At 36.4% G+C, this 26,450-nt stretch overlaps 1 protein-coding gene across 2 annotated transcripts in view; it reads left to right on the forward strand.

Moving 5' to 3' along the window:
* Positions 1-16,361: 16,361 nt before the first annotated feature.
* Positions 16,362-26,450, forward strand: part of LOC127960060 (zinc finger protein GLI1) — a 45,798-nt gene continuing 35,709 nt past the window's right edge. For both annotated transcript variants that reach the window (XM_052559601.1, XM_052559600.1), the window contains exon 1: positions 16,362-16,738. In XM_052559601.1, coding sequence (XP_052415561.1) covers positions 16,713-16,738 — 26 coding nt within the window. In that variant the 5' untranslated portion in view covers positions 16,362-16,712. The remainder of the gene's footprint in view (positions 16,739-26,450) is intronic.

Below are 26,450 nucleotides of genomic sequence, written 5' to 3' on the forward strand. Positions count from 1 at the left end.
AGGACAAAGGACACCTCAAACATCAATAAAGCAAACAACCCCAAATATTTGACATGTTCTATTTTATCCCTTTGAAGAGCAAGATCAGACCGATCTTACAATATTTCACAAACTCTATGTCGTACAGTCTCCTATCACTATCTGACTAACTGATCATTTACTAATTGCAGGCTATATTCCACTGGATGCTGATGCCAAGCTTGCTATTAATGAATTCCATGCAGCCATTAGTAAACAACAGACTGCTCACCCAGAGGATGATTTTATTGTCACAGGTGATTTTAATAACTCCAAGACAGTGCTCCCCATCAACATGTTTTCCTGCCACACTAGAGGAGACAAAACTTTAGATCATGTTTACACACATATTAATGGAGCTTACATCACAACATGCTTTAAGTCCACATCCATTGTGCCAGTACCGAAACACTACTCCCCGATGAGCTTGAACGACTACCGCCCCATCACACTCACCACAGGTGTACCACAGGGCTCTGTGCTGAGCCCATTCCTCTTCTCCCTTTACATCCACATCCATTGTGCCAGTACTGAAACACTCCTCCCCGATGAGCTTGATCGACTACTGCCCCATCACACTCAACACAGGTGTACCACAGGGCTCTGTGCCGAGCCCATTCCTCTTCTCCCTTACATCCACATCCATTTTGCCAGTACTGAAACACTCCTCCCCGATGAGCTTGAATGACTACCGCCCCATCACACTCAACACAGGTGTACCACAGGGCTCTGTGCCGAGCCCATTCCTCTTCTCCCTTACATCCACATCCATTGTGCCAGTACTGAAACACTCCTCCCCGATGAGCTTGAACGACTACCGCCCCATCACACTCAACACAGGTGTACCACAGGGCTCTGTGCCGAGCCCATTCCTCTTCTCCCTTACATCCACATCCATTTTGCCAGTACTGAAACACTCCTCCCCGATGAGCTTGAATGACTACCACCCCATCACACTCAACACAGGTGTACCACAGGGCTCTGTGCTGAGCCCATTCCTCTTCTCCCTTTACATCCACATCCATTGTGCCAGTACTGAAACACTCCTCCCCGATGAGCTTGATCGACTACTGCCCCATCACACTCAACACAGGTGTACCACAGGGCTCTGTGCCGAGCCCATTCCTCTTCTCCCTTACATCCACATCCATTTTGCCAGTACTGAAACACTCCTCCCCGATGAGCGTGAACGACTACCGCCCCATCACACTCAACACAGGTGTGCCACAGGGCTCTGTGCTGAGCCCATTACTCTTCTCTCTTTACATCCACAATTAGGACACTGGAAAATATTTCTATGCACTTTTTAAATTTCCATTGCACAAGTGTAAATGATGTTCATATGTTCATAGTTTCTGCTTATAGTGTACATACATTTATTAAACAATCCATCTGTATAGTATGTTCATAGTACACCTCTCTGTATATCATGCTGATAGTATTTAAAAATCTGTAAATTATGTCCATAGTACTGCCTTGTAACATATTGTAGACACTGTATATCCTGTACTTACTGATTATTGCACTTCTGGTTAGATGCTAACTGCATTTCGTTGCCTTGTACCTTACATGTGCAGTGACAAGAAAAAAGTTGAATCTAATCTAATCTGATCTAATTATTCTTAGAAAAAGACAGTATTTCTATGAAGGCAATCAATATCGTCTAAAAGGCAAAGAGCGTGTTTGCTTGGGCAAATAACTGAATTGGTTTTTATACATGTCTATATTTGACGTGCAAACAACAGTGCAATTTTTCTGGCATGGCTACTACAGAAAAACTTAAAATAGGTTGCTCATCAATAAAAAAAATAGCTTGGTTTAGTTGCAAACACGACATCAAATATGTAAATAAATAAACTTTAAAGTCTGACAGCACAATCTGGGATTATTAGGAAGTTTTAGCATTTTAAAACAAATTAGCAAAGAAAAGGTATTATGTAAAATGAAGATTAAATATTTCTGATCTGGAACTGATGGTTAGATGGAACTTGCACTATTATTAAACTTAACTGAATCAACAATGAATGTACTTTTACTGAAAAGAGACTGTTTATGATTGTCCTCCTTTAGAGCTGCTTTAGAGCAGAATTGGATTTTGTTTGCATCATAGTAACATTAATTTCCTCTTTAAAAGATGCTTTTAAATAAGCATAAAGCTGCTTTGACACAATCTGTACTGTAAAAAGTGCTATAGAAATAAAGGCGTTCTTCTTCCACTGCATGAAACTCAAGATGCTCTTTGGATTATCTCAGATCCTGCTGGAGAACATGAACATCAGGTTTAGTTCATGTAATTTCAGTGCTGTTGAGAGACATACAAGAAATACTGACATATCCTAACATTATATATGTCCATTTTAAACCTAAATTGCTCAAATATTGAGAAAACACAATTTGTGAAAAGTGTATTAAATTAGAACGAGAAGCATTCTAGGTCTCAGACTTTTGGACCTAACTGTACGTGAGACATAAGAGAACGATAAACTCTTTGGCAGTTCTCCTCAGGTTGTGTACAGAAGAGTTGCATGTTGTCCCTGACTGACGCCGCGTGCACCTGAACCGATATAACTGTGACTCAGATCGTCCGTTTGTACTGATTTCAGCAGGTCAAATTAGTCTTGCCACGTTGAATAGGGTGTCATTCATTGTACTTAGTAAACACACCACCGAAATGCCAGTAATATTAGTAAAACAGTGATGCAATAATTGAGAAAACTGAGCAATGTCTTCTACTTGTAAATGCTCATGAACAAACCTCAAAAAAGCATTGCATGTTGCCTTAAATCAACATTATCCAATTAACTCAGTGGTTCTAAATTTAACGTATATTAAGATTTATTCAAATTCCTAGTTGCATAGAGACTTTGCTGCCAAAGCAGCATTGTATACAAATATACATATACAAAAACAATAGTACATTGTCATAGGAAACTTTGTATCAGCCAATACGTCAACCAAAACACACTGGAAAATATTACTATTCAAAGCTGCAAATATAACAAAGCTTATTGGAGTAGGTTTTACAAGAAAATACCATTTCAGTCTTTCTGCTTCAAAATTTTGGTTTATTTTAATGTTTTAATTCAAATTGTCACTTGTTGATTCTCTAATTATTTGTAAAAATTCACAAGCAATTAATGAGTATTTTTTTTTCTTATTTTTATTTTTTTGTAGGTACAGGACAAATTAAATTCAAATCTCATATTACATACATTTTTTTTTTTTTTTTGGAAACTCCACACTAAAAAAAAAACAGTGTAGAAACAGTTTTTTACTCAAAAATTTATAGTAAATGACAAAAAAATGGCTAGGTATTGCCAGGTAACACTGATGTAAACATTAATATTTTTTTCAAGGAAAAAGTCAGAATTAAAATTTTCTTGTACTGCAATAATTGTTTCACTTACAACTTTTAAAAATACATTTTCTAGTGCAGTTGCAGGTTTTTTCCTCTCATTTTTTCATGGCATTAAACAATTCAGAAAACATCATCAGGTCAGAGAAAGGCAGTGCACGTGCTTGTGTGTACAGTATGTGTGTGTGTGTGTGTGTGTGTGTGCGCGTGCACATACGCATGCACTGAGTGAATGTACACAAACGCAGGAAGCAGCTTCTTTGTGCATTTAATTCAAAGACGTTTATGTTCCGGTGAATCCTACTGACTTACTGATACACTGACATACTAACCTACAGACATGCTGAATTACTCTAATCCTGCATCATTAAACACACACACACCCTCAAACTGATAATCTGCATGAAGCGTGATGTGTAAGACGTGTCCTCGTGAATGTCGTGAACCGCTCGCAAACTCATACAGACATACAGAACCAGGTCAGATGACGTAGCAAGAGAAGTTTGAAAGGTTTAAACTGATTCATCACCATGACCGAAACACAAGAAAACTAGACGAAAAACTGAGAACTGAAAGCCAGGATGACAGAGAGTCCAGAAATAGTCAAATAAATATGATGCTGAATAGTTTCTGTCCTATATTGTTAGTTAACATGATTCTCTACACATGTGGTTCCTATGTTGTAAAATTGAGGAAAACAGACAACTGATCTGATGAAATGATGTTCAGACAACTGTATACAGGAAATAAAAATCAAGAGGTCACATGCAAAATGTTTATGTGCATGTGTGCATTCCCACAATGCAGTGCGTCAGTCACTTCAAATAACTTGTAAATCCATGGGTTGATCCAATTACTGTAGACCCCATTACCTGAAATATCTGCTCAGTTACATCACATTTAGAGCACAACAAGCTCCTCTCATGAGTGACAGTGACTGGCAATCACTAGATAAAACATTACAGGTTATAATGCACAGAACAGTGACCCAAAAACATTACAAGAGAACGCAGCATAGTGCAATATTCATGACACAGCTAGTGAAAGAATGATGCAAACACAACCAGGAATTGCACACTCACGTTATACAGGTTAACCAGGACAGAAAACCTGCCACCTCACATTTACAAATAAATGTCATTTTCAAGGAATTCCATGAATACGGGGTAAAATGGTTTTTATCTGTGCACAATGAACTGCAAATACTAAAACATTAATAACCTTCCAACATCAACAAATCTGAATGAGCCAGCATCCAACATGTATTTGAGATTGCCTACAAATTAACTAACACTGACTAGTTGATGTAACCCTGCTCTCACTGCATTCTACCAGAAATGGATCTACAAAAGATTTGAAACGTTCTAGTTTCAAAAACTCACAAATGCATGCACTGCAGGTGCAAAGAACCTCACAATACATCAATTACTAATAGATAAACTTCTGTTCAAAAGTTTGGGGTCAGTGCGTTTTTAAAGAAAGTAATATATTTATTCAGCCATGGGAGTGATATGATCACTTGATCTGGTCTTGGTTAAAATTTTAGTTGCAGAATTTTGGATGAACTGCAAATTAGGGTTACAATTTTTTTTTTAATTATTCCAAAAAATCCTGGAAAGTTTCTAAAGACTCTGGAATAAGTCTGAAAATTTACAATGCATTTTGCACCTGTTTGCAACCGTACAACAAATGATCTGAACTGAATATTTAATTATTCTTAATGCCCCTGAGAAGAATATCTTAGGATACAATTTTACACTATTTCTATGATGTAAAAAACTGTTTTGACTACATTTCGTCAATAGAGAGATTAAATCCCAATGAGGAATGACAGATCACTCAATGATTACTTAAAGAAAACTGTTAGCCATCCATGATATTATCTAAAATAATAATTTAATCTAAAATGAGATAGCTTCACTTTGACCATGTTTGCACAGAAAATCAATTTGTTTGTCATCAGCATAGTAATGATACTTAATATCAAGGGAAGTCGGAAATAAAGACTAAAAAGTAAAGGTCCTACAATCGAGCCCTGAGGGACACCAGTAGAAACTGGTCTAATATCAGACCTTAGCAACAAACCATCTGTGTCCAGCCAAGTAAGGTCCAAACCAGTTTTAAACATGGCCAGAAACACCAAAAACAAAAGTTTTTTGTGCTAATGTCTAAGAAAATAAGAATAGAGTTAGATTCAGTAAAAATGATTATTAACAGAAAGCTGGTTGTGCAACTGTAAAACAACAACGCAAAAAAATGCCAGTAAAGAAATATTTGAAATCGGTCAAAAGTTTTTTTTAATTGTCCAAGTCTGAGGTTTGCTATTTGGTACAAGGGTAACAGCAAAAATAAAAATAAATAAATAAATATTTTTAATATTAATAATAATTTATGCAGCTGGAAGAAAAGCAGAACTCTAGGATTCATTTAATATTTTTAGGACAATTGGGCACAAAAATAATCAAAGCATAATACAAAAGTGACGTGACATACAGCCGAGTATGGTGACCCATACTCAGAATTTGTTCTCTGCATTTAACCCATCTGAAGTGCACACACACAGAGCAGTGAACACACACACACGTTGCAAGTTGCAAAATATGTAAAAACTTCAAAGGAAGGTCAAAGGATGACAGCACAGTTATGTAAAGGGATAGTTCATCCAAAAAATCAATCAGTCATCATTTACTCACACTCATCATCATTCCAAACCTGTATGACTTTCTTTCTTCTGTGAAGCATAAAAGAAGATATTTTGAAGAATGTTGGAAACAAAACAACAATGATGAGCTTATTCGTGGACAATATATATATATATATATATATATATATATATATATATATATATATTCATAATATTTCCTTTTGTAGAAAATAAATAAAGTCATTATTATTATTCCACGAGTTTCATCCGTGGGTGAACAATGAAATGAACAAGTCTAGAAAACTCACTTTAGATTTATGAAATGTATCTTAAATTCTAGATAAAATTAGCCTTTGCTTTGGTTACAGTTGCAAGCTTCAGAGAACACATCATTAAAAGGCATCGGGCATTTTGGTGTTTTTCAGTAAAGTGTGCTTGTCTGAGGACATAGTGGAAAGCAACAGATGCTTAAGGTTGTTTGGTTAGGACGGTTTTTAAGGCAGGGCTTAGCAAATTGTCAGTGTTCTGATGATAAATTAACACTGATTTTTCCATAATAAACAGAGGATCCTGCCTCTGTCACTGCATGAGAGTTTCCACTAGGTGGAACCGTTTCAATAATAGGGAAAATCTCCAGTAACTATTTGATGTAATTCCCTTTTCTGCCACAAGAGGAACATATCAAAACCTATTAGTTTGACTCCAATCCTAATCCAACACACCTGAACTAGCTAACTCTGGACTTCAGGATTGCTTAGAAATCAATGGCATGGGTCTTGAACCAGGTTGGAAATACATTTTGCAGGACAGTGGGTCCCCAGGAGATTTAGGGATTGGACTTCACCTCTTAGATACATGTGCATGTTCATATACCATCTAGATAAACTCTGCTTACTTGCTTTAGTAATGTACTGTAGTACAGTTCATTAACTTTAACATTACAACGAATGTGGAAAAACTGCATCTTTAAGATATAGGCTATTTTGTAACTTTCAAATACAAGCCTGAGTGACTAAAGACACGGATTATGCATCTTGTTAGCTCAAACAGTAAAGCATGGTACTTGCAACACCAATGGGTTTAATTCCTACCAATCCTGGCAAATGCATAAATGTGAATGTAATCATTACGGTGCACTTTGACCATTACTCTGATATGGATGGTTTCTGGCAGGGTTAGATACGACTCGAGGTAATGTAATAGTGAAAGTGAGGTAATAGTAAAGAACTTATAACTCTCAGTTAAAAACCCTTCGAGAGGATGATTTGGACTAGGTTGGTACAAAGAAGCATTTGAAGATTATCAAAGGCAACTCACTTCTCTACCACTAAAATAGTTTTATATGATTGAATTTTGGATCTAAACAGTACAGTATATGACTTTCACGCAGGGTTAAGGAAGATAGGTAACCAATTAAACTTATAGCTATTCAGCACAAACACAGATATCGGATATGTTTTTGTATTCCGGGACTGTTTTATACGTATGGGTTTCTCAGACAAATCTACATTCTCTGACGTACGACCAAGGCTTTGCTTGTAAAAATTCTGACTGAACAGCATTCTTGCCCCAACATGCAACTCTGAGAAAAATAAATAAAGACTAGACGATAGATTAGCACTGATTTTTTAAAATGGTTTAGTTTTGCAGAAAAAAAAAACTGGAAGTTTGATCTTTCCATGTAATCATTCCTTAAACAGACAGCAGGTGGCGCCTGGGGATTTATCAGAGATTGTGAATGTAACTTAATCTGAATTGCTACATTGCAGTTAAATGAAAACACATTCATTCAGCAGACATTCCCCCCCGATGTAACCTATAGTACACACTTAGTACCGATATAGTCGCCTAGGACGAACCTGCAGGAAGTCTTTTCTCAAGGGGTCATAGTTCATTCTTCGCAGGGTTCAAACTAGCAGACTTCTACATTCTACAGGGCCCTAATTTTTACCCACACAAATGTGTTTGCATTAGAGAATCCTTTAAAAGAATACACTATCACACTATCACACTATCACACATTCATCAGACAATAGATGCATTATTTTTTAACATGCATTGACATTAATACACATTTTACCAACTTTATTAGGTGTTTTGTGGATTGGTGTGGTGAGGTTTAATGCTTACAGGTCTCTATTTGTAAATGAAAGATTGCACGTCTGAAGATCGGATTCATAAACTACCTCCAATTGTGATGCACTAACACCCCCACAAGAAGACTGTAGCTGTGGTAATGACATCACTGTCGGTCCAAACATGAACGAAGAAACCCCAGAATAACAACCAACCACAGCAAACCACGTGTTCGATGTCAGAATTTGAAAGGGTTTCTTTCTCAATGGAGTTCGAATTCTGGTGCAGCTTAATTCTTGGTTTCTTTGCTTGCAACACATCTTGAGTCCTCAAATTACCAAAGAGCTACTTTGACCGAAGGTTGAACACTGGAGGAAGATAAGACGAAGAAGCCAGAGAGTGTACATACACCGCTCAACTTGTGGATCTAGTGGATTCTGGACTCCTAGAACTCGTAGGAGACTGTCGACTCTTTGTGCCAACTGTAAGCAATAAAGTCATCTACAGCCATTAGCATTAATTCCTGGGTTTGATGAAGAGTTCCTTAAACCCGAAACAGAACTTGAGTGTGGAAAGTTTCTCGCATCATCCCGAGTGGGAATTGAATCAGTCCTCCAAGTAGGGTAAGGATCTAGAGGGAATGTCAGATTGGGAACCTTGGACATTGAGCTAATCAAAAAACGAAGGTCCCTGGCACATGCAAGTAAATGAGGCAATAATCAATACTTTGGTGTTCTTACCTAATCTTTATTGTAGGTTTAGTCTGGCGAGTGATGCAGCTAAATGATGAAAGATTGTTTGAAACCCGTCAAGGATGGATCCTTGATCCCAAGCCCAAGCCACATCAGGAGGACCATCTCTACAAGAGAATATAGTGATAGAGAGTGAAAGCTGTGGGAACAAATCCAATCCAAAATCTTGGTCACTGGGATTTATGTATTTCTACCCGTGCAATTCAATTGCAATAAAACAAGGAGGAGATAGAATGAGGAGCATTACTGGCAACAAAAAGGCTGGGTCGAGGTTAGTGCACCAACTGTCTTGGTGGACTTTATCATCAGCTGTTTTTTGTCTTTACATTAAAAGAAGTCTCCATGCATTGGAAGACTTATTCCGGTACCAAAGATAGTGCATCTAGTAACTCTAAGAGTCAAACTAAGACATCAGGCTCAATCTAAAGGACCTTCAAACCACTGATCTTATTGAACACAGATTTGATCCAAGGTGGTCTTCTTCCACCAGAATAAAGTTTGTCAATTCACAAACTTCCACCAGGATCAGTCACAATCGGATCCAGAGGTGTATGGCATCATTCTTGGCTACTTGGATTGACACAAACCGTTTTCTCCAAGAGGTCTCACATCCTAACCCTGCTTAGCCTCAATGGGTTACCAGTCGAAAGCTGCAGGGTGATAGGCTGCCAGCGGCCAACTCCCTCGACAATATTTACCAAAATGGTTGGGAAAAAAAGGTAGAAGGCTGTGATAAGAGGACTTTGAATGTGCCACTGCCTGACCTCATTCAAACTGTATTGGGGTTTTGCATGCAACATCCCACGACTCAATCTTTGCCAAAAGACCCCAGAGGTGGTGAAGCGAAACTACCGCAAACACAGAAAGTGCATGGCTGTCTTCTAGGCTTCCAGTTCAAAATTATTCAATTGCAAACATTGCTTATGCAACATAAGGAAAATGTTCTAGCCTCATACATCAGTGATGAAACTTTTGTGTGGTTTGGATCTTCTGTCTGGCTCCAGGCCCATCTCTTTGTCCAGCCAAGCGTTTGTGGGAATGGTTTATTAGCAGTGCTCAAATCTTATTTCAACAAAACAGAAGCATGTTCATATATGGATTGACAGAAAACCTCTCACCAAGGAAACATCTTGAAGACTTACTTTACAAATGACTAGAGATTCAATTGGCTTGAGATCGGGCTCAATCCAAACCTTCTGGTTCTGGTCATTTTTACAGTATCTTTGAATAATTGTATTGATGAAAATGGTGCAGGATGTTTTCAAGATGCAAACCTATTCAATAGCCAATGTTTAGTTCGTAGCTCGACTTAAATTAGTCAGCTGACCCCGAGACAAAAACAGAGCCCCCTATGGGTCACATGTAAACTGGTCATGTAAACTCTAAAATGCCTACCGTTTAAACACATTGAGAAAGTCACAAGTGCCATCATTTGACCACTGGATTTACTAAAATAGTTTTGCATCAACTACTGATCAACACATTTAGTTTTTATTTGAATTATCACTCAGTGGTTAATGTAATGTTTAATGCACTTGATGTTGTTGACAATTTTTCTTCTTTTTGAATTTCTCTATCAATGTGGTTCACTGTTATCTTATATAAATAAACGTAATAACCGAGTTAGGTCCAAAGTAATCTAAAAGTAATCTGATTATTTACCTTAAAATGTAATTTTCCATGTAATTTGGAATCAGTTACAGACAACAATATGTAAGTAATCTACCCAGCAATGCCTTTTGGAAACATGGTGAAATTCTACAGTAATTTAGAAAAAGTTAATAAATGTGTCATTTCTTAAATTAAGATTATTGTCTTAAAGGTGTTATATCTGCAGTAAGAGGTCATACTCTTGAATATTTTACTGTTCAATTTAAAAAGTAAGTCACTACTGAGGATAAGCGGTTTCTCTACTGTGATATAAACTGTTAGCATCTGAATCATTATAAGAGCAGAGTGTGGTAGTTTATCTGGAGTAAGCTAGCATCAGTACAGGTCAGGGAATTAATGTCACCTGTCTTTTCATTCTCTCTAAACACTCACTGGCTCAAAGCCACAAGCACTCTCTTAATTTCCTGAGCAGACCTAATTCTTGTGACCGCCTTCTTAAGCCACAGCGAGAGACACTTTCAACTCACAGAGAAGAAAGTGTGTCTGTATTAGTAGGTCAAGAGGAAAGCCTTAGTTTCATTCATACTATCAATGTTTCTCCCCAATACATAAGAGTAAATCCCAAAAAACATGTCCAGGTTAAAATAAAATAAAATAAAGAAACAAATTCTAATGTTGCATAATTATTATTATTATTATGGATTAATAAAACAGCATTATATAAAAAAAAAAATTTTTCATGAAACTGTGTGTGTGTGTGTGTCTATATATATAATAATATATTCATAATTCATAATTTATACACAATATAATTATTTTAATTTTAAAGTTGATTATATCCCAGGTCTGTTCAGACAGGTTCAGTTTTATTATATTATTTGAGATGACAAATCTATTTAATTATAATCATATCTTTTTTAATAACATCATCATCAAGTTGTATACTAAGCCAAACATGTTCAGGGAAAACCATTATCCATTTTATGCAGGAGTCAAATGTTCCATATTATATTAGTAAACCAAAATGGTAGCGGATCAGGCAAAAACCTCAATAGATTGTGTGTGTGCCACTGTGCAGTTTATAAATAGTTTTTAATCATTACTAGAAAGAAAGAAAGAAAGAAAGGTATGAGACTTACGAATTTATACTTCTGGATTCTACAGTCCATTACCTGTGTGATTGTACACATATTCAGCATCATTAATGCCTGGCACACTGTAAACCAACTGAATGTGTTGGTATTGTTGAACAGCACTGACCTCTTGTGGAGGAAACTTGAGGCGAAGATGATCCTGAAAAATGAAGGTGAAGGTGACAAATTGTTTTTGCTGTAGCTGAATAAATCTCAAATGCACAAAATTACTCCGATTTCACAGGAATCACTGACAGAACCAGTTAATCTGCTCTAAAGAAACTCCACTTCATTGTCTTCTACTTCTAATGAACTTCTGAACAATGCACACATTTCGAAGTATTTAAAAGCAGTGCTGTGTGTAAATTACTTACCTACTGAAAAAGTAAAGTAAGGGATTAAGGCTCATTTTTAGGTCATTTAATTAAAGTTACATATAAAAAAACTTGCGTTACATAAAGTGAAAAAATTTCAACAGTTCTAAAATCAATATTGAATTTGAAATCTAGATTCACCATCTAAAGATAAAATTAAATGCAGCATCTTTAACCCTCTGCATGCTGGCGCATTCACTTTTTCCTGATTCACAGATAAACCTTAAATGCAGATAAGACTAAAATCAGTTGAATCTAAAAGGGCCTACTTTTATTTGTGTTCACTGACAATAACAACAAAACATTGTGCTTTTGTAAAATAAACAAAACTGCTTTCTGCTGTATCATCTCCATGAGCAACTTTCTACACGTCACAAACTCAGCGAATATTTGACACAGAGACAAATATGTCTATAAAAAAAACTTGTGTCTACTTTTAAATGAACAAATTCAAATCAAAACTGAATATTATCTGATTATGTAATCCGTATGAAACTAAAGCGAGGGACAGACTTTCCCCTATATGAGCTCTTTATATGAACTCGCACAGAAACACCCTCATCTAGATACAAAAAATAGATAAAAAAATAAAAAAAAAACTCAGAAGAACAGCGCAATCTGACACAGCTTTATTCAGCAGAGAAGATCATTTATGTAATTTATTCTTACCTTCATCAGTTAACTTGTTACTTTTTTAGCTTAATTACAATATAAAAATAACTTTTATTGTAACTTTAGACCACACTGCCAGACAAAGATCTTCATTTTTGCAGTGCATGCAACATTTAATGATATAACTTGATTTTTAGACTTTCTGCTCCAATTTAAGAGGAATAATGTAAGTAATAGCAAACAAACAAAAAAAATAACAAAGTGTCCATATATACTGTACAGACATGCTCATGCGTGCTTACCTGTGCATGCATCTCTGGCTCTCTCTGTGCTGATCTCTCCTCAGCCGTGTGTGTGCAGACAGGGTGGAACAGACGGGGTGAAAGCGTCCTTTTATTCAGAAGATGTGTGTTGTGCCGGTAGCAGGGTCGAACCCAGAGCCAATGGGAGGGAAACATGTGCACAGGACCATCTGCAGTGGAAAAACAAATCCTGTAAAGACTGGATGGATTTCGTTGAGCGAGGGAAAACTGCCCAGATGTCGAAGGCCTGAGCAACAGATGTTGTGTTGCACTCTCTACCTAACATACAGAAACGTACACACTCATTAGTGTGCTTATTAGACGGTCAATAATAACTACTGAATTTGTTAGAAAAACATATTGACTAATTAAATTATGGAACATAATATTTGTGCTTTTTAAAAAAATCATTTATTACCAGAAAAATATTTGAAAAAAAAAAAAAAAAAAACTCTAAAAGGTGACGTATACTTAAAATATAAACCTGCCCATATGCATGCATGCATACTTAAAATATATACACTAACACTTATGCATGCATACATTTGTACACTTGCCCTTATGCATTTAAATATAAATTATGCACTTACTTTTATGCATGCATGCATACATTTGTACACTTGCCTTTATGCATGCGTATAAACTTAAAATATAAATTTGCCTTTAGGCATGCATACATTTATACACTTGCTCTTATGCATGCATGCATTTAAATATAAAAAATACATTTAATGAGATATTAATGAAATATTAACAAATATTAATTTGCCCTTAGGCATAAAGACATTCATACATTTATACACTTGCCCTTATGCATGCATGCATACCTAATTTAATTGCCATCTTCCCCTTTACAGTATTTATCTCAGTATATAGCATGCATTAGTGTAATTTCGCTGGCATTGCTGCTGCTTTGGAATGTGATGGGCAAAACTTCTGCTTTTCACTCTGACTCTGTGAATAGGTCGGAAGCATTCATCTTTAGCTCGGCTGACCGTGTGCCATCACGCTAATCCAGAAAGAGTTGTAAATCTCTCAATGAGCTTGAGGGGGATTATGTGAATGAACACCTGCAACTTTTATTTGTGAACCGAAACTCATACAGTAAATTCTCACACAGGTGGTCGATATTTACCTCCACCTGATTTAGATTGGACTGATTTAACTAATGAACAGGTGCATTCTGGGGAAAGCTTCTTAGGACACTTCTTTTAGACACTTTCAAGCAGCACAGACTCAAATGGTGGGTAAGAATAAATCACGTGCACTGACTCACACGAGGGCTTTAGTAGATATGCACTTAAAAGAATGAAACACAAGAGACAGTTTCACAATCTGACAACTCAAAAAAAGAAAATATCTCATTCATAGAAACATTATCTGCCCATCTGATCTGATCTAATAAAATGACCCTGTGTGTGTGTGTGTGTGTGTGAGAGAGAGAGAGACAGTCTGAAGTGTCTGTGCATATGGTGACAGCATCTGTGTGAGTGTAAGCCAGCAAACACCAACCAATCACACAACATCAACTCTCATTCACAATGTTCCCTCAACACAGACAATACTGAGATGAAGACCAAACCTCTAAAACATTCAAGTTATGTGTCGTGAAAATTATTCACATTAAAAGAATTAAATGCATAGTAAAATTAAAAATATATATATTAAATACATTAAATAAACAAAATAACAATAAATTAAATTAATTAAAATAACTAAATAAATGTAATAATAAAATTAATTATTAATTAAATTAATTGCACACAAAAAATTAAAAATAAATTAAAGTAAAAAATACATTAAAATAACAAGTTTTAAAAACTTTAAATAAACGTAAAAATTTAAACAAATTGTTATTTAAACAATTTGATAATGCACAACATCTCCTAATATATAAAAAATAATATGCAAATAATAATTTGAAGCTTACTGTCAGCAAACTCCTAACCATCGCTTCAGAATCTGCTGTATCATAGATCGTGTCATCCACAACCCTGGATCTGTGGAGAATTTCAGCAAAAATGCCACTTTGCACAGATAATTTAATGATACACATTTTAAGAGTAACTTACTTTATGAAGAGGGTACTTACTGACGCATTTTCCACATTGGGTTCAAACCATGTATTTTTATATTTCATCAAAAACCATCAGAGCTTCAAATTAAAACACCAAACCTTCATGTTGCTGCCATTGTTTGTTTGCAACCACTCACTTCAGTACGAATCGCCTGATTGATTAGAAATCACCCGAGTCTAAATGTCACGTGACTGATCACTCTGGAGCAACAGGAAATGTGATGATAATAACGCTGAATGCGTGAAGCACACCGAAGATGTTCCGATTAATCGGCCGATATTACTTCTTTTATATCAGTCGGCGATGAGCCGCAGATTTTTAACGACAACCAAACAAACTTGATTCAGTGTTCAAGAACAGCGAACTTTAGCTATAATACCCGCATCGCCATCGAGCATGAATAAAAAAAATAAAAAAAAAAAATAAAAAAAACTATTTACAATTATAATATAACAGAAACGGGACAGAACCGGATTAGAGTTTACATGATTGTGAACATGATATTTAGAACAGGACCATATTATCAGAGAATAATTAGTTTTACATCGTTTTTAGCGTTATGAACAGTTAGTATTTTCTCGACTGATGTTGTCAGAAGGACCTCTGGCAAGTTTTTAGGACCATGTTGACATTTTCAGCTTTACTGGAAATGTATATTTTATAGTATACTACAGCCTATAGGCTGCTGCTTTCATAGTAAAATATAAAAATGAAAGAAAGAGAGATAAATATGGATTAAAAATTGACATTTGTAATTCTAATTAAAGCAATGCAATGACGTGGCATAGAGCCAACTATGGTGACCCATACTCAGAATTCGTGCTTTGAATTCTGAGTATAACCCGATCCAGACTCGATCCCGATCTCTTCACTCTGCTCCGGGTTTCGCGGTGCGCCACGGGTCTGGTGTTTCACCTTTGGGTAAAACACACTGAAAAAAATGATTCATTTAATTTATAAAAATGTATAAAAAAGTGGTTGCAATCAATTTATTTTAGATACATTTAAATGAATAAAAAATGCTTACTAAATTAGTTTCTTTAAATATAGCTAAAATAAATTGGTTGCAACCACTTACCATAAAAACATTAGTAAATTCAATGAAAAAAATAAATAAAAATGATAATAATAATTCAGTGCAGTATTTTACTAGAAAAAGTTTCAATCCTGTGGTTATTGAGTTGAGAAGAAAAAAAAAACCTAAGCAACAGACCAAATTCATTTCTATTTTTTTATGATTACACATCAGTGCTTGTTATTTTTAAATGTTTTATTATTATTATCATCATCAGTATTATTATGGGAGTTACTGATGCTGCAGGAATGACGCTGTCCAGCAGGGCTTTCTCTTTTTTTCCCTCAAGAAAAACAAAAAGTGAACTTCCTGTTTCGGGGTGGTCCAGGAGTCTGAGGGAGAGGGGGAGGTCTCGCATTCTCCGGCTGCGCTGCAACTTTGGGCTCTCGGGGACCGGCGGCTCCGAAAATGGAATCTCTTTTCTAAATTCCAACTTTAGAGAAAACTTCTGCGGAGTTTAAAAGCGGAGAATAAAATCCACAAGAGGAGAGTTAAGCGTGCGTTCATATCTGCATCTTTCTCTCTCTCTCTGTGTGTGTGTGTGTGTGTGAGGAGAAAGAGGGGCTTTATTGGAAATTCTCGAACCCCCATCGGGACGCGCTCGGCTTTCAGCTCCGCTCGCGCAGGTTTTCCAGGGAACAGTGGAGTTCGCCGGGATCAGCGCGAGGCCACACACAGACTGATGAAGACAGAAGCGACTGTTCAAAGGTAACGCGCTATTCCTTCACATTACACAGATGTGTGCGACTTATGTGTAGAACGTGATGCGCACTTTTACAGATGTGATGTTACTTTGTATCATGTCAGTGTGAGTGTGAATAGAATCTTCAGTGCTGTCTAGTGAGTGTGTGCTGGAGTGTGTTAATCAAGTGGAATGTTTGCGTATTGATTAACAATCCAAACATGTGTCTATTACACACTCAAGCTGAGGGTCTCTTGAGTAAATGATGAACACGTCAGTATTTAAGCAACTAATGCTTATTAAACAGGAGGAGATATGTCATTTAAAGAGCAAAATGCTCAAACTTTTATTAGTTTTAACATCTCTATTGGTTCTTCTGGATTTAATTTAGTACACTATGAAGCGTGCATGACGGTGTTCTCTGGGGAATTTTTCTGTAGTGTCCTGGTGGTCTCACAGTCGTTTCTCAAACTGTTGTTAAAGAGGCGAGCAAGCTGTGGTATAACATCTTGATTTACATGCTCATATGTTTAATTTGGTTCTCTTCTGCATGTATTTTGTGGTCTGATATGAGAGTTTGTGATAATTTCAGTGTAGAGGTCAGTCTGTTCTTCTACAGGCCTCATCTCAACAGCTGTTTCTTGAAATATTTGAAGTGCCTAATATCTTTTCCAAATGTGTCTATCTAACCTGAAGCCCCACCACAACACTGACTACGTGTATCTTTAAGACATAGGCTACATACGTTTTCTCTTGTGAGTTCTGAATTCTTTATATAAAAAGCTATATAATCCAAGTAAACCATATCATTCTTAAAGAATTTTTGCACTTCTATTAATATGATTTTTAATGATCCTGTTTGTTTTGTGCATTTGCTTGTGGTCATGGGTTATTAAATGCAAACTACATATTATGTTGGATCAAGAGAGAAAGAGAGACTGTGAAAGTTTAGAATGGGGGGAAAACAAACATCTAATATAATCTTCACAAATCTGTGTAATTACCGTGTGAAAATCTGAGGTGAGTCACTGTCGTAGATCAGTCATGAGGGGATGATGTCATAATGCCGTAAAGCCCTGCTTCATGTTTAATTTTGTGTTTAACATTAACATAAAGTTGTTTTTATCAAAGAAAATCTACCACCAATCAAAAGAAGTTACCAGTCCATTATGTGATTAGGAAAAGCTTATTTAAAAAAACCCCAATTCTGACCAGATTTTGACCTCTAGGGCTTCTGTCAATTGTCTGGCTTGCTAACATGTCAACAATTCAGTTATCTTGTCCACTATTGGTCATAAATACAGTTGTCATGCTTTTATGTGCAACACAGAGGCTTTCTGAAAGCTGTTTTTGTTTTTAGCACGGTTGCACATAGAGGTCATTGTTTGCAAATCCACTCCAGGTTGATGTGGGATCTGGTCTGGAGGTGAGAAAGACTCTGTAGGGTGTCTTCCTCTTTCCCCAGACCTCATTAGTGTTTGATGGACCTGCATTAGTGCCAAAAGGCTTCCGTTAGCATACTCACACTCACACAGATCCTGCCTGAAACCTCCCTCTGAGTCTGTCTTTCAGACAGTTAGAGATTATACACAGCAAAGTGCTAATATACTGTAAAGAGGCGATGCATGTATGTCACCTTTTGCTAACCTGTGGGTGGAGATCCAGAGACTGAACTTGTCAAATGAAGGTTCAGTAGCACTGCTGCTATAATAACCTGAAAATGAGATTCACACATGCATGAGAGATGTCTTGAGTTTTAAAGGTGTTTCGGAGCAACTAGAACTGCATGATAATCAGAACAAAACTGAAACTGAATTTTTGTTGATTTAATTAAATATATACACTGTGTGTTTCATAGTGAAGCGTGGCACTGTGTTCATTTGCACACAAAGCAGCTCGTGATCCAGTGTCTTGAAGCAGCTCGGTTTGCAGTAAATGCACATACTCCATCTTTGTATCTGCTCCGATTTTTTACATTTATTCTTTATGGAAAAGATGCATCATGCACTAACCATGTTAGCTTGTTATGAGAAATGCAAGTACAGCAGACTAATATTTTTTTAATCAAATTTTAAATCATTTGATAAAGTTATCCAAATAAATAAAAAATCATAGTTTGTCCCCCTAATCATTCCGCTGTATGGAAGAGCGTTTCTGCCACAGAATAAAAAATAAAAATTGTGACCTTTTATCCCATAATTTAAATTTAGTGAGAATTGGGCAATATAAACTCAGAATTTTAAACTTAAAAGTTTACATCTGAGAAAAAAAAAATGCAAATATAAATTATATTTCTTGCATTTCAAAAATTTCTTTCTGAGTTAATATCTCATAGTTAAGTATAGCTCATTTTTCTGAGTTTACGTCTCAATTCTGAGTTTATATCTTGAATTCTGAGTTTATATCTCATAATTCTGGATATATCTCATAATTCTGAGTTTGCATCTCAATTCTGAGATTATATTTTGCAATTCTGAGTTTGTATCTTGCTATTCTTAGTTAATAACATAATTCTAAATGATCTCATTATTCTAAATGACATATATCATAACTCTTTTTTACATATCAATTCTAAGTTTATGTATTCCAATTCTGAGTTAATATATCATCATTCTGAGTATATCTCTTAATTATGAGTTTATATCTTGCAATTCTGAGTTAATATCTCTTACTTCTGGATATATCTCATAATTCTGAGTTTACATCTCAGTTCTGAGTTAATTAGCCAGCACCCCGACGCGGGCGTCCTCAACACCCCTCAACTCGCAAGTGTCAGTGTTTCTGAATAGATTCAATGAAACTTTATCTTGACAAACTATGTATCATTATAAAGATCTAAGCCTCAAGCATCGACGACAGATCGCTGTTTTTCAATGGAAAGCTTATAAAGACTGTATTTGCTACATTTGTGTAAGCAGTACACATAAAAACATGAACATTAGAAACACTGTGCATACCAGATCCGTCGTAATAACGAGTCAAACACATCCACAGCTGTAAATCCCGGTTTAGTTAGGAAGGTAAGGGTCCACTGAACGACATCTCATGAAGCACGTTTAGTCCAACGAAGCAATAACGTTGTAATATGGATCATAATTCCTTTGTTTACATTTCATTTCTTCAGAGACAGAACTGTTTGCGTCCGTTATGGAATAACTCACGGTCGGAAACTGCGTCTTGGTAGTAAAAACATGGCATGGTTTTGCAGCGTACAGTGTCACAAACAGAATGAGACGATCCACCGGAAAAAAGAATGAATTAAAGATAGGCGAAAGATAGTTTATTTGAATTTTGGCGCTCCCTCGTGACGCGCTCTGACACACCTGTCAGCTGATGGAGGCGGAGCTTACAGCGATCACCTTTTCCTTTCTTTCTTTTATTTTTCGACAGTTTTTATATATGTGAGAGTGTGTTTTATGTTGAATGTGAATTTATCTGCATGATTACCATCTGTTTGAGTGCAAATCAGCCCAAATCAGCTCGGTATCACTGTATGATCACGGCTATCAAAGTGAACACGTCTATATGAATAGAGAGAGAGGATTATTTACTTTTATGGCAGATTTGTGTTATTACCATCTGTATTAAGTGTCCATCAGCACTTCAGCACTTATTTGCATCGTAATTCATAGTAAATGCTGCATTTCTAGCAATCTCAGGATTTTCTGTAATTGGCATACAAAGTTAAATAATTTACAATTTTTCAAATTATTCTTATTTTTCTTCGTCAGAATATTCTTATTGTATTTTTCTAGTGCTCAAATAAAACACTTATATTCTGTCTAATGTTTTATAATTGAAAAAAAAATATGCAGTGGTATGATTAATAGGGATGTAACGATATCAAAATCTCACGGTACGATACAATTTCGATATTGACCTCACGGTACGATATTTATTGCGATATTGTGTAAAAGCTCACGGTATTGTTAAATAGCTCACGATAGTGTTTGTGATGATAATAGCGAAAAAATACTGCCATTTATTCTGCTTTTGCCAGTCAACAGGTAATTTATTGTTGTATTTATGGATCCATGACAACATAAAACGCTGATCACATAGTGCTTTTAAAGTGCAAGTTGTAGTCAGGAACATCAATATTCTGTATTGTAATATTTGGTTGCATAACTGATTCTTCTGTGCAATGTTCAAGTTAAGAAGCAACTAGAACAATTGTAAACAATAGGGAATTCAATTAAAGTGCAAACAAAGATCAAGTTAAGTCAGGTTTAAATGTGCAAGGCAAATAAAAGCAGTCTTTTAAAACTGGTATTTAGGAACATAACTTAAACTTAAATAAAATAGTCAGTCAAAAAGCCTTTTAAAACACTGACCTATCATTTAGCTTAGGTTCATGTTTTTCATCAGAAAGATCAAAATATCTACATTGCAAGGGAGAAGAAAAAAAAACAGTAAAAAAAATCCTTAACAGTCTGGCAAAAAGCCTTCAGAAAAACACTGAACTATCCTTTAGCTAATGTTCAAGTTTTTCTTTAGAAACTTTCTTTTCCGCTTCGAACTCCCAAACTGACTCAAATGATTCGCGAACCCGCTTTGAACTCCCAAACTGACTCAAATGATTCGTGATCCCGCTCCGAACTCCCGAACTGATTCAAATGATTTGCGATCCCCAAACTGACTCAAATGATTCGCGAACCCGCTTTGAACTCCCGAACTGACTCAAATGATTCGCGAACCCGCTACGAACTCCCGAACTGATTCAAATGATTCGTGATCCCCAAACTGACTCATGTTGCTTGTGTTTCCTGTGTTGTATCGCAGTTTACTGTGGCAGGGCTTGCGCATAGTCCATTGTCTGTCCCCCACCTTCTCTCCTTTTGCGTTTTTTGACACGGCGAAACCAAAATGTTTCCAGACATCTGATTTAAAAGCTGCAGGGGCTGGCACGAGCTCAACTTCGGTTTTGTTGTTTTCATCCAGTATCGCTGTCGTCCATGCTGTGAGCTTGTGTGGACAGCGTGCAATCCTATTGGCTTAACAACGGTTGCTGTGACGACGCAGCGCAAAGGATCATGGTATATGTAGTTAACAATGATTTGTTCCGCGGGACTGTGTTTATTCCTCTTGCTTTTTGGCGGAGACCTGTCCTTTTAATATTGTAACCCAACCACGACGATATCGAGACACGTTTACCACCGCGATAGCGCGATATCGTCAATATCGTTACATCCCTAATGATTAATGACTAAATAGTTTGTAGAAACCTTCAATACAGTTGGTAAATATATTTTTTATATTTGGTGGTGGGGGGGGGGGGGGTGTAGACATAGTCTCATAAAAATATTTGCAGGAATCACATTTTTCATGATATCTTCTTCAGATTTGAAATAGAAACTCGTGAGACATGTGACTTTCAAACCATTACTTTTCTAGATTGCTCCAGGACTGATTTCATATATTTTTATATCAAATACAAAAATATTTAAGTGTGTTAAAAAAATTTCAAGGCACTTCAGTGTCTGTAACTTTTAATATTTTTGAGTATTATCGAATATGGTTGATAAAAAGTAAAGCCCAAAGGGTCTTCTTTCCAAAGACAACAAAGTTATGTTTGTAACACACTGAAGTAGGAAACTGTTACAATTATAAGTTAGTCCCATAATGGGGGGTCAGATTAACAATTTAATATCTCATAATTCTAAATTATCCCATAAACTTGAGTTAATATATTGCAATTCTGAGTTAATATATGATAATTCTGACTATATCTCTTAATTCAGAGTTGATATCTTTCAATTCTGAGTTAAAATCTTGTCATTCTTAGTTAATATCTCATAAATCTGACTATATCTCTTAATTCTGATTTTACATCTTAATTCTGAGTAAATATCTCATAATTCTAAATTATCTCATAATTCTAAATTATCTCATAATTCTAAATTATCCCATAATTCTAAGTTTATTTATTGCAATTATTTATAAGTTATTATATGATCCTTCTGATTATATCTCATAATCCTGAGTTTACCTCTCATTTTTGAGTTTATATCCAACAATTCTGATTATATCTCATAATTCTGAGTATATCTAATTTCTGAGTTAATATCAAATTCTGAGTATACATCTCATAATATTGTGTCTATGTTTTTTTTTCTCTCTGAATTACTAGAAAGAGTCAGAACGGCAAGATATAAACTCAGTCAGAATTGTGTGATTAAAAAGTTACAGTATTTGGTTTTGTGATGGAAATGGGCTTCCACACCTTTGTGCAACTATAGTGTGTGTGTGTGTGTGTGTGTGTGTGTGTTTCTCAGTTTAGTCTAAATAAATGTGCGTGTATTTGTGGGTGGGATGTTCCTCGCTGTGTTTTGCTGTGTGAATCCAAGTGTGTGAGAGACGGCGTTCACTAAAGCTGGCCCAGGCAGAATCCAGGCAGAAGCAGGCGGCAACAAGTGGTGTGTTTTTCCGCCAGATTCCTTTTTGGGGCAGCGCTGCAAGACTCGTGTCACGTGACTCTTTCCTTTGCCTCCCCCTCTCTCCCTCTCTGTGGCATGAAGACCACCCTCACGGGGATCGCAGACCCCAATAACACCCTTTCACACTCCGTGAACCTGAAACAATCAACTTTTAATAGCAGCTGTCCGTCCAGTCAGGGCCCGAGCGGCACAGAGCCGGAGCTCAGAGACCGAAGCAGAGAAGGAAGGAGTAAAACCCGCTAAATACCCCCATCCCTCTTTTATCAACCTCTGGCTTTTCCTCCATCCTCTTTTCTGTCCCTCTTTCATTCATGAAGGACAAGAGAGACAGAATAAAGCTCAGGACTGATGCTGCGCGTCTTCTCAGGTCTTACAGTGCATGTGTCGGCTGGATTCACATTATTGGCCTTTCTTTCTTTCTTTCTTCCTTTCTTTCTTTTCTGCCTTAAGTCTTGCTTTTTGTTTCTTGCTTTTTACCTTCATTCTGTTTTTCTTCCATTCTCTCTGTCTTTATTGCCCTCTTTCTTGCTTGGTTTTCTGAGTTCTTGCTTTTTTCATTCTTTCTGTCTTTTTAAAATTTGTTTCTTGCTTTTTTATTTTATTATCTTCTTTGTTTGCTTGCTTTTTTCATTCTTTACTTATATCTGCCCTTTACCTTTCTTACTTTCTGTCTCTGGCTTACTTCTTACTTCTTACTTTTTTTTGCATTCTCTTTTATATTTTTCCTCGATGCTTTCTTTCCCTCTTTCTCTTTTTAAATAATTTTTGCATTCATTCGTTCTTGCTTTCATTCTGTATTTCAAGCCTTCTTTCCTTTTTGTCATCATTTCAAACCTCTATGGTGTGCTTTCTGCACTAAAACCTAAAGGAAGATATTTATCACAATGTTCATGTTCCAGTGGCTATTAAAGAAATGGAAACAAAGAGCAGCATGAACATTCTGTTAAACATCTCCTTTTTGGTTCCACAGCAGATATTCAGTCATTCGGAAACAGAATGTTTTTTTTCAAACAAAAACAGTTTTCCTTAAAGTCACAGGCTTTCAGACGACCATTTCTCTGATTCCCTCGCTGGATTTTGCATCGGTGAAAGACGAGATCTTAGCTTTGATTGCAGTGTAGCTTTCAAATTAGAGGCTGGATTATGTTTCTAAAACTGAGCTTTACAAGCATCCATTGTCCATGACGAAGAAGACTATCCATGTATTATAATCAGGAGTGTTTCAGATGCTGGCATGTTCACATCATTGATCTGCAAAGAAAAGTGATCGTAGTGTCAGTGCAGGACAGGAATAGTTTGAGATTTAAACAGCGAGACCAGTTTATCAACTTATTTCCCCTGATTCTACCTTTCACTTCAATCCCTGTTCACTTCATGCCATCTTGACGTTTAGCCTCAGAATAAATGAATCACTTTAAACCTGTTCAGCAAGTTTCAATAGTCCAATTCATCTCTGGATATATCTCTACTTTCTGGTGTTTGGCATGTTCCAAAGAAAAAAAAACAAAGGTCATAAATAAGAACTTTTTAATATCCTTTGTTTTTGTTGCTCTGAAACAGCAAATGAAGAATTCTTTGACTGTTTCTTGCTCCTCAGATGTTTCTTTAATCTCACATGTGTCTCCTTTAGTGATTTGGAAGAGATCTTGACAATGTCTCAAACTCAAAACAGAACTCATCAAATAATCTGAGCTGCTTTCCACGTTCATTTTTATCAATTAACTCTAAACACTTAAATATGAAAACTATGACTTTTTTGGGACTGAAGTCTCCAATAGCTCTCTATTAGTTTAAAGTACCTTGTAAATCTCGTATTGTGCTAAATTATCACCAAATCTTGTATTCAATCTTTGTCTGTTTGTTTTCTTTCAGTTAGCATAGGTTTTGCATTCCTTTTTTTTGGAGCTGATCATAGGCCTCGTTGATTCGAGTGCACGCACCTCACTTTTTGAGCATTATTTGTGGTTAATTTAGACAGTAATCACTCAAAAACTGAAGTGCATAAACTCAGTAACCAGTCAGTTACAAACAAGAAATGCAAAACCTGAAAATTGAAAGAAAACAACATGTGGTAATAATATATCATAACGAGAGCATAAGCCATTTTTTAAAAGGCCGGTCACTTGTGACCAGGAGCACAAATGTAATAAGAAAATTTTCAACAAACAATAAATAAATACATATTGGGAGATTGTTATAACACCGTATGAGCAAGGCTAGTAGATTTTAGTCCAATGCAATAACATTAAATAGCAAAAAGTTACAACTTCAGGCAAGTTTTACAGTATAGAAGAAACTAAAGTGATCTCTAGTGCTTATTCTTTCCTATCAGTTTGTGTGTGTGTGTGTGTGTGCGTGTGTGTGTGTGTGCGTGATGATTCACTTGTGTCCAGAGCTGCGAGGGGGCGTGTTTATTATTCCCTCGGTTGTCATAGAGACACTGGAGTTTTGAACTCGCATCATTGTAGTCACGTGTCTTTGATGTGTTTCTTGCGCTTCGGATTTTTGGCATTTGACAAATTAGATGCAACCCAGAGTAACCATCAAAAGAAAGTTAAATGAATTACCCAGAGAATTTGGCAGCAGTACTTACGTTTTAGCAGCAGTGCAGACAACAATCCAAACATGCACACGCATGCACACGCTCAACTCTACACACAGCTTTCATGTGTTCGTCATTGCATAAGTTTGCGTCACCTCACACGCATGCCAAGGGCATTACTTCCGCCGTTACGTACATGAATGCCCACACATGTTCCCTTCACTCAGAGGCATACCCAATTAAGTCTTTACAAAAATAATATTGTTGGCCGGAGCTGAGAGGAGTTGAGTTTTATTAGTACTGGAGTGAATAATGCTCAGCGAGAGAGAGAGAGAGAGAGAGAGAGAGAGAGAGAGCTGCAGATTGTTTGAAATGCGCTGTGAGTCAGACTCAGATTTATGCCCATGGGCTGCTGTCTCTTCTTGGGTGGGCTGCTCAGATGCTTTCGACCAATCAGAGACGCAGAAACTCAGTGCTGCTTTCCTGCTCTTGCACGCTGCTGCCCAGACGCTTTCTGTCTTTCTTTTTCTTCCTTCCTTTCAAAATTCTACTTATTACAGGTTTTATTTTTAATATTTACTGCTTACACACAACATCTTTGCTCGTCACACAGTTTCTGAAAGCTGACACTCAAACAGCAGAAGCACACGCCAGATCTGCTAAACCAGACACTAATTCTCAAACACTTTTTGCAAAACACAACACACAGTGTCTATGTAACACAAAAATCGAACAGGAACTAATCATTTGATAAAGGTG

The sequence above is a fragment of the Carassius gibelio genome, chromosome B6, assembly GCF_023724105.1.
Source record: "Carassius gibelio isolate Cgi1373 ecotype wild population from Czech Republic chromosome B6, carGib1.2-hapl.c, whole genome shotgun sequence".
Taxonomy (NCBI): Eukaryota; Metazoa; Chordata; class Actinopteri; order Cypriniformes; family Cyprinidae; genus Carassius; species Carassius gibelio.